At 41.4% G+C, this 8,984-nt stretch overlaps 1 protein-coding gene across 2 annotated transcripts in view; it reads right to left on the bottom strand.

The window, feature by feature from the left end:
- Positions 1-8,984, bottom strand: part of TRIT1 (tRNA isopentenyltransferase 1) — a 49,700-nt gene that overhangs the window by 10,745 nt on the left and 29,971 nt on the right. For both annotated transcript variants that reach the window (XM_011955236.1, XM_011955237.1), the window contains exons 2-4: positions 6,119-6,259; positions 2,558-2,656; positions 1,333-1,478 (exon numbers count right to left, since the gene is read on the bottom strand). In XM_011955236.1, the coding sequence (XP_011810626.1) occupies positions 1,333-1,478; positions 2,558-2,656; positions 6,119-6,259 (386 nt within the window). The remainder of the gene's footprint in view (positions 1-1,332; positions 1,479-2,557; positions 2,657-6,118; positions 6,260-8,984) is intronic.

Below are 8,984 nucleotides of genomic sequence, written 5' to 3'. Positions count from 1 at the left end.
AAAAAAAAAAAAAAAAAAATGAATGCTTATCATAATGTTCCTAAGTTTAAAAAAAAACTGAATGTTTTCTATTAAAGTGTTTAAAATGTTTGGATACTGAAAAGTATAAACTTCGTTAATCTAAAACATGCATTCTTAATGGGGTTATATTGCCTTTAAGGGGGTGAAAAAACTTAGATAATACAATTTGTGCCCCACCCCCTCGCCGTGCAAAGGACAACCCTACCTGAAGAAATCCTTTTCTTGGCTGAGTACTGTGACTTATGACTATAATCCCAGTACTTTGGTAGGCTGAGGCAGGAGGATCGCTTGAGCCTAGGAGTTTGGGACCAGCCTGGGCAACAAAGCAAAACATCTCTACTAAAAATTAAAAATTTTAAAAACTAGCCAGGTATGGCAGTGCACACCTGTAGTCCCAGCTACTCAGGAGGCCAAGGCAGGAGGACACCTGAGCCCAGGAGGTCAAGGCTGCAGTGAACCATGATCGTGCCACTGTACTCCAGCCAGGGCAACAAAGTTAGACACTATCTCTTAAAAAAAAAAAAAAAAAGAAAGAAAGAAAGAAAAAAAAAGTAATAATGAATTGTTTTAAATCCTATATTCTAACATTAAGTTTCATTGAGGGGGGTAAAATTAGGGCGAAAAATATCAAATTCATTTGAGTGGAGTACTTCACAATCCCTATGAATATGAGATGTTACTTTAATATTTAATCTGCACAACCATCAATAGAGTAGGTCCTTCATTAGATGTCCTACTATGCCAGAAGTGGTATCACTCCTAATTCTGCAGAAAAGTAAACCTAACATGAGGCTGCAATTTCAAAACAACCTAAAAAAACATGACCTTGTGAGTTCATTCACTACTTCTCTTCCCTACCAGATAGTTTCCATGTGCAAAGGTGAGCTGATCTGTGAGACAGTTTATAAAATCCACCTCCCACTGGGAAAGCTGCTGGGGCAGAACATGGCATTGCATAATCAATTATGAAATCCAAATCACAATGTAAACAAACTGCATGCCAGAAAAAATGTATATGAAAACTGTTATACAAGCAAAGATCAAATAGAAAATGAAGCAACATTATATAGGCCCTAGGGAAAAACGATATTGTACTATGCATTTAAAATGTCACAAAGTAGGGTGCAATTATTTATTGAGGGAGCTGAACTGAAGCAATAACTCAGGGCCTCCCAACCTGCTGAGTTAGAACACCACATCAATCTCCACTAACTGCTATCACCAAATCTCTCTCATCACCTGGGCAAACCGAAGAACTGACTGCTCCCTAGTTGTAAAGGAATTTGGGGTCAGCAGGCCAGGCTTTCTTACCTGGCCACTTTGCGTTTGTCATGTGGATGCAGCTTGGCGGCCATTTCTGGGTCCACCTGGCTTAGGCGTTTGTGAAGTACAAGACCATCCTCCTTTTCAAGCTCCACTTTTCGGTCAATCACTTTCTCAGTGTCCATCTGCTGGGGCTATTAAATGATGGTTTAGAAGCAAATTTAATTCAACCAACACTGAAACAGTATACGTGCCAGGCACTTTGCTAAGTGTCAGAATAATCAGAAGATCTTGCCATATAGTGAGAGACAGATCATAAACAGAAAATTCCAATATGCTGTGGTAAGTGCTGTGAGGCCACAGCAAACAAAAAAGAAGACTTACAGCATAGGGAAACACTTGGCTATTTGCTTCCTTGTCAGAAGTTCAAACAGGTACCAGGGCTAATATATCTATTTTAACATATCCAGGAGTCTAGTCTTCTCAGCAAGGTGAACAAGGAGACCAGGATTGCCAGCAAATTACAGTTTACACAGTCTTACCCTACATAGTAGCACCTATGTAAATAAGGTCAGTGTTGGACATCTCCCTGATATACATACTGTGCTGCCAGCCAGGAAATACTGAATCAGGCTAATGTACTGGGTTTTTTAAAATATAATTTTTATAAAGAATTATACATATTTTTTTCTTGAATCACATCTCTCTCTCTCTTTTTACTTTTATTTTTTTTTGAGACAGGGTCTTGCTCTGTTGCCCAGGCTGGAGTACAGTGGCGCAATTTCAGCTCACTGCAACCTCCACCTCCTGGTTCAAGCAATCGTCTCACCTCAGCCTCCCTAGTAGCTGGGATTACAGGCGTGTGCCACCACGCCTGGCTAATTTTTGTATTTTTAGTAGAGATGGGGTCTCACCATGTTGGACAGGCTGCTCTCAAACTCCTGACCTCAGGTGAGCCGCCCACCTTGGCCTCCCGAAGTGCTGGGATTACAGGATTGAGCCACCACGCCCGGCCTAATGCACTGTTAATTTATATGGAGATACTAATTAATCCACACAGCAACATTTTTCCCACACATAGCCCCTTCCCATAGAACAGCCTAGAGGAACACACTTCACATATGGAGGTGGCATTTGCTTGAGAATATTAGGTAGGAAAATTATAGTTGCTGAGTATAAGAAACAGGCAAGAGTCAACCTTTCTCCCACTAAAATTAGCCAGCAAGAAAGAGCAACCCATTTCCTCAGTGAGTTACAAGTGAACTAAACTTACCTTGGTATTGACAAGAACTTTCCAGAGTAGAGATTCAATGTAATAATTGGTTCCTCCCACGACAATAGGAATTTTGTCTCGAGCAAATATATCTTCAATGTGAACATTAAGAAAGATACCACAATATTAAATATCAAGAGAATCCTGACTCACTTGGGAAGGACACTATTAGCAAGAAACCACATTCATTTATCTGCAGAGCAGAGGAGAAAGAGTGAGAACCAAAATGCATTGATACCAGCCCTCAATGTTTCCAACAAATTTCCAGAATCATGTCCAATCAGTACTGGATGGACTTGCAGAAACCAGAGACAAATGCATAGTGGTAATTCCTTCCAGTTCTAGAACTTTCTAGGTCTTGCTGCTAAAAGTCAAAGTTTTACTAGTATTCCCAATCAGTTCAACAAGCACAAGCCCAAGGACTCTCAAAGAACCAAGTGTCAGCTGCTCAGGAGGCCATCAAGGTGGCATCCATTGCGTGACTTTGCCTTCTAAGGCAAAACACAAGCTGGTTTCCCTAAGATTCTTAGACTCAGTCAGTCTCTACCATCAGGAGAGACTATCACATTTTTGCCACTTGAGGCTTCACCAAATTAAGTAAGACGCACAGGTTCTGAAGATAAATAGACTTCAATTTCCAGGTTCAGTTCTTGGGCAAGTTACTCAGCCTGTCTGAGCTTCAGTTTTCTCACCTGTAAAAATCCCCATAAGAATTAAATGTGACAATGCACAGAAATCCCCTACCACAATGCCTAAAAAATAATAAGCACTCAATTTACTTTAGCCACTATTGTTTTTATATCTCTGCTACTTTACATTTTTCTCTTTAGAATCTCCATTGAACAGATAATTATCTGCTTTAAGAAGGCCTTTGCTCCTGAGAATAATTTTTTTTTTTTTTTTTTTTTTTGAGACGGAGTCTCGCTCTGTCGCCCAGGCTGGAGTGCAGTGGCCGGATCTCAGCTCACTGCAAGCTCTGCCTCCCGGGTTTATGCCATTCTCCTGCCTCAGCCTCCCGAGTAGCTGGGACTACAGGCACCCGCCACCTCACCCGGCTAGTTTTTTGTATTTTTTAGTAGAGACGGGGTGATAGTCTCGATCTCCTGACTTTGTGATCCGCCCGTCTTGGCCTCCCAAAGTGCTGGGATTACAGGCTTGAGCCACCGCGCCCGGCCAATAATTTTTGTTTTTTTGAGACAGGGTCTCACTCTGTCACCAAGGCTGGAGTGCAGTGGCGCGAAAACAGTTCACTGCAGCCTCGACCTCCCAGGGCTCAAGTTATCCTCCCACCTCAGCTCCTGCCGCCAAGTAGCTGGGACTATAAGCATGCACCACCACACCTAGCTAATTTTTGTATTTTTTGTAGAGGTCAAGGTTTCACCATGTTGCTTGCCCAGGCTGATCTTGAACTCCTGAGTTCAAGCAATCCACCCACTGCAGCCTCCCAAAGTGCTGAGGTTACAGGCATGAGCCATTGTGCCTGGCTGAAAATAGTTTTTTTAAAAAGACTTTCAATATCCAGGAAATAATCATTTACATACTTCTTCTCCTTGCTGGCCAATTTGCCAGCAGAGAAACAGACCACCTCATTTCTACTAGAATCTCACTAACCCTTAAGCAGTTAAGGTGGAGTGGGAAGAAAGATGTTATCAATCAAGGATCATAAAGAGAAAACATCGTTTGTTTTAAAAAGAGAAAACAAATTCTCTATTTGTCCCTTTAAATAAAGTATAGGGAGCAAAGTGGATATTGTATACAAGTTAAATATCCCTTATCCAAAATACTTGGGACCAAGGAAATGTTTCAGATTTTGAATTATTTGCATTATACTTACTGGTTGAGCATCCCAAATCTGAAAATCTGAAAACTGAAACGCTCCAATGAGCATCATCTCAGCACTCCAAAAATTTCAGATTTTGGAGTCTTTTGGATTTTAGATTTTCAGATGTTCAACCTGTAGTATGATTAACAAAGGGAAAGTGAGCAAAGAAATGAAAAGGGGAAGGGAAAAATGTTAAGATTCCAGAAGAGGAGAGAGTGGAAAGAGGAAAGAAGATGGGATAGGACATACTTCACGGGAAAAGGTTTAACTTATTTGTGCAAGCCATGAAATGACTGTGATATTGAGCAATCACCCTTCTACCCTTTGGGCCTCAGTAGTTAGTAACTTCACCTGTCGAATCAAAAAGGCTGATTGGGGCCAGGCGTGGTGGCTCACACTTGTAATTCCAGCACTTCGGGAGGCCGAGGCGGAAGGACCACTTGAGTCCAGGGGTTCAAGACCAGCCTGGCAACATAGCGAAATCCATCTCTACAAAAAATAAAATAGCTGGGTGCGGTGGCTCACGCCTGTAATCCCAGCACTTTGGGAGGCCGAGGCAGGTGGATCACAAGGTCAGGAGTTTGAGACCAGCCTGGTGAAACCCTGTCTCTACTAAAGATACAAAAACTTAGCCGGGTGTGGTGGCGCGTGGCTGTAGTCCCAGCTACTCAGTAGGCTGAGGCAGGGGAATCACTTAAACCTGGGAGGCAGAGATTGCAGTGAGCGGAGATTGCGCCATTGCACTCCAGCCTAGGTGACAGGGCAAGACTCCGTCTCAAAAAATAATGATAATAAAATAAAAATAATTAGCTGGATGTGGTGGTAAGCACCTGTAGTCCCAGATACTTGGGAGGCTGAGGTGGGAGGATCACCTGAGCCCAGGAGGTCAAGGCAGCAACGAGCCATGACAGTGCCACTGCACTCTAACCTAGGCAACAGAGTGAGACCGTCTCTAGGAGAAAAAAAAAAAAATTTACACACTTCCATTTGAATCTGTATCTGGGTTTTCTATTCTGTGCCACAAATATATCTAGTACTAAATAAGTTCCATGCTATTATAATTATTATGACTTTTCAATCTTTTAATATATAGCAATCCAGATACTAAAGGCAGTCTGCACGTTAAGACATAAGGGCAATCCCCCTTACATTATTCTTTTTGCAAAAATTTCTTGGTTTTACCCAGAACTATATTTTCCAGTCCTCTCCCATCTAACAATCCCTTTGAAATTCTAACTATAACTCCATTATATTTATAGATTAACTTCGTATCTCCATTTAAAAGATAGAAAACTGAAGCTCAGTGGGGTTAAGGAAATGCTTTATCCAGTAAAATTCACACGGTAAAAAAGGCAGTTCTAGGACTGTAACACAAATTTTCTGATTCTTAAATCAGTGTTCTTATCACTAAAACAGTGCTTCTCAAATTTTAATGTGCATATAATTACTGGGGACTCCTGTTATAATGCAGATTCTGATTCAGTATGTCTGGAGTGGGGCCCAAGAATCAGCATTTCTAACAAGTTCCCAGAGGATGATGATGACACAGTCTAAAGACAAGAATTTGAGTGACAAAGACACTGTATCTTTCAGTCCATAGTCTGATGGGGATGGCATCTATCAGTAGTTAGGCCTTGGGTGCCCCTTTTGAGAAGAAATTGCCACTAGAAGGAAAACTTCTCTCTTGGCTTGGGCTGCTTTCACCCACCAAACCCAGCTGCTGCCTTTCCTAAGGATATCAGAGCAGTTGCTCTATTTCTGAAGTCCACCACGGTGTAATTGGTCACAAGAGGATCCACAAAACTGATCATGTGGTGCCGGCAGATTCTCTGCTCTTGGGCAGAAACCTTGTTGGTGATGATGTCTAGGCCTTCATAAACCTAGGGGAAAGAAAATTAACACGAGAAAGTCAACCACATCCATAAAAAATGCATACTTAGAAACAGAAATTTTAATCTGTTTCTCCCTCCTGCCAAACACTTCACTGACCCAAAGCACCAGACGTATTCTAACAGAGAGCACAGTCAGATCCACGAAACCCAAAACAAAGAAAGAAGAAAACAGAGCATTGGTTTTCTTATCAAATAGTAGCTATTAGCTCAGATTTAAAGGTAAGAAGGATATGTAAATACATGCCCAGAATTAGTAAAAACTAATTCTGCATGGCCAGAACGTTAAAGCCCTGCAAATTGGGCAGGGTGTTTTATTTATTTTGCTTATCACAAGACTCCAGAAAGGTAACATTTTGCATTCATTGCTCATAGTTCTACTTCAAAATGCTTAGGTATTTCTTGGATTTAAATGGCTCTAAAAGGTCTTCAGAATTTGTATAAGATTGGTTCCCCTTGTGGAGAAGGAGTCTACAAAAATACATAGAAAACATACATATACACACTTTGAAGTCAGAACCCCTAATACTGCTGTACTCTAGTGGAAACACTGTGATCTATCAAAATTACTGCTTCAGGGGTCAGCAAGGACAATCTAAATACGCAAAGGCAATATCCTGTCTGTGGGCTCTTGATCTGCCAATTCGACTAAAAAGTTCAAGTGTACTTTTTCTAAATGCAAGGTCTCCAAGAACAGATCTGAAAATACTAGTTTGAAAATAGGGATGAATACTTGGAGATCAAATGTTCTCTGTAATCACTGATTCTACAGGGAGCACTGAATGAACAAATAATAAGTTCTGTAGAGCCCACAAAGATGTTAAAAGCATTTTTATCTCACGTTTCCCTTTACTTACACGGGTGTCAAATAAGTACGGTACAGTGTAATGGTTAGCAGGAAAGACCCTGGCGCCAGGCTGCCTCAGCTCATTTCCTAGCTCTGCCACTTACTAGTTATTTGTAGTTGGAGAAGTCAGTTACTAACCTCTCTGGGCCTAATCCCTCATCAATAAAATGAAAATAATAATATCTATCTCATAGGGTTGTTGTGGGGATTAAATGAGTTACTACTAAAAACCACTTAGTTTTTGCCTGGCACATTGTAAGGGCCACATGAGGGTCACTACTACCTAATTGCTATCATTATCACTACTACTATCACTATAACTAAAAGAGAAAGGGAAATAATTTTAGTGTTACTGTTTAATACTCAGAAGCCTCTATGCTCTTAGCGACTGAGGTCATTTACCAAGCAAGGATATAAGCTATCTTCAATGAAATAAAATCAGTAAATAGTAAAACAGCATATAAATAAAAAATAACATAAATAAGAGCCATAAGGAGTATCACTTCTGCTTTTTAAACTCATTTAATTTGTGCCTGACAGCAGACTCACATTCTCATATGTGAAAATTAATGGAATCATAAATCATAGAGTATTGTTTTCTGTGTATCTTGAACAAGACTTCCTTCTAATGTTATACAAGGTCATATGGTTATTATACACTGCTGTCTTCTGTGCAAATTAAGAAAAGTAAAGGGGAGGCCGGATGCGGTGGCTCCTGCCTATAATCCCAGCACTCTGAAAGGCCAAGGCAGGCAGATCACGATGTCAGGAGTTTGAGACCAGCCTGACCAACATGGTGAAACCCCATCTCTATTAAAAACATACAAAAATTTAGCTGGGTGTGGTGGCGTGTGCCTATAATCCCAGCTATACTCAGGAGGCTGAGGCAGGAGAATCGCTTGAACCCAGGAGGCAGAGTTTGCAGTGAGCCAAGATTACGCCATTCTAGCCTGGACAACAGAGCGAGACTCGACTCCATCTCAAACAAAAACAAAAACAAAAAAACAATGAAAGAGGCCAGGTGTGGAGGCTCACATCTGTAATCCCAGCACTTTGGGAGGCTGAGGCAGGCAGATCACTTGAGTTCATGAGTTCAAGACCAGCCTGGGCAACATGGCGAAACTGCGTCTCTCCAAAAAATGCAAAAATTAGCTGGGTGTGGTGGCACACACCTGTAGTTCCACTACTGGGGAGGCTGAGGTGGGAGGATCCTTGTGCCTGGAAGGCAGAGGTTGCAGTGAGCCGAGATTATACCACTGCACTCCAGTCTGGGCAACAGAGCCAGACTTTGTCTCAAAAAAAATAAAAGAAAAGAAAAGAAAATTAAAGGGAGGAAAGAGTTAATAATAACTGTTTATTCCTCTCTGTCTCCCTCTTTTCCCACAGCCCTTGGTTGACTCTGCTGTAGCTTAGAATTCCAAATGATCACATTTTAAAGAGCACACATAGCAACAACTTGATTTTGCTAGTAGAGGATTTCTAACCCCTGTTAAGTATGTTACAGTAAAAAGGATTCTAAATTTTTACACTGAGATCAATGTTAATTAATGTTAATCAGTGTCAAATGCATAGCTGCAAATGTACAATTACCCACACCTCCAACAAGGTCAAAATGTAAATATCTCTACCAGCACCTTCTATCACAAACCCTAGAAGGCTAGATAAAATTTCTTCCTGTAGGCCGGGCGCGGTGGCTCACGCCTGTAATCCCAGCACTTTGGGAGGCCGAGACAGGCGGATCACGAGGTCAGGAGATCGAGACCATCCCGCCTAACACGGTGAAACCCCATCTCTACTAAAAAATACAAAAAAAGAAACTAGCTGGGCGAGGTGGCGGGCGCCTGTAGTCCCAGCTACTCGGGAGGCTGA

Source organism: Colobus angolensis, unplaced genomic scaffold, assembly GCF_000951035.1.
Source record: "Colobus angolensis palliatus isolate OR3802 unplaced genomic scaffold, Cang.pa_1.0 Scaffold4, whole genome shotgun sequence".
In the NCBI taxonomy this organism is placed as follows: Eukaryota; Metazoa; Chordata; class Mammalia; order Primates; family Cercopithecidae; genus Colobus; species Colobus angolensis.
The sequence above is the reverse complement of the archived record's forward strand: the minus strand, read 5'-3'. Positions and strand labels throughout refer to the sequence as shown.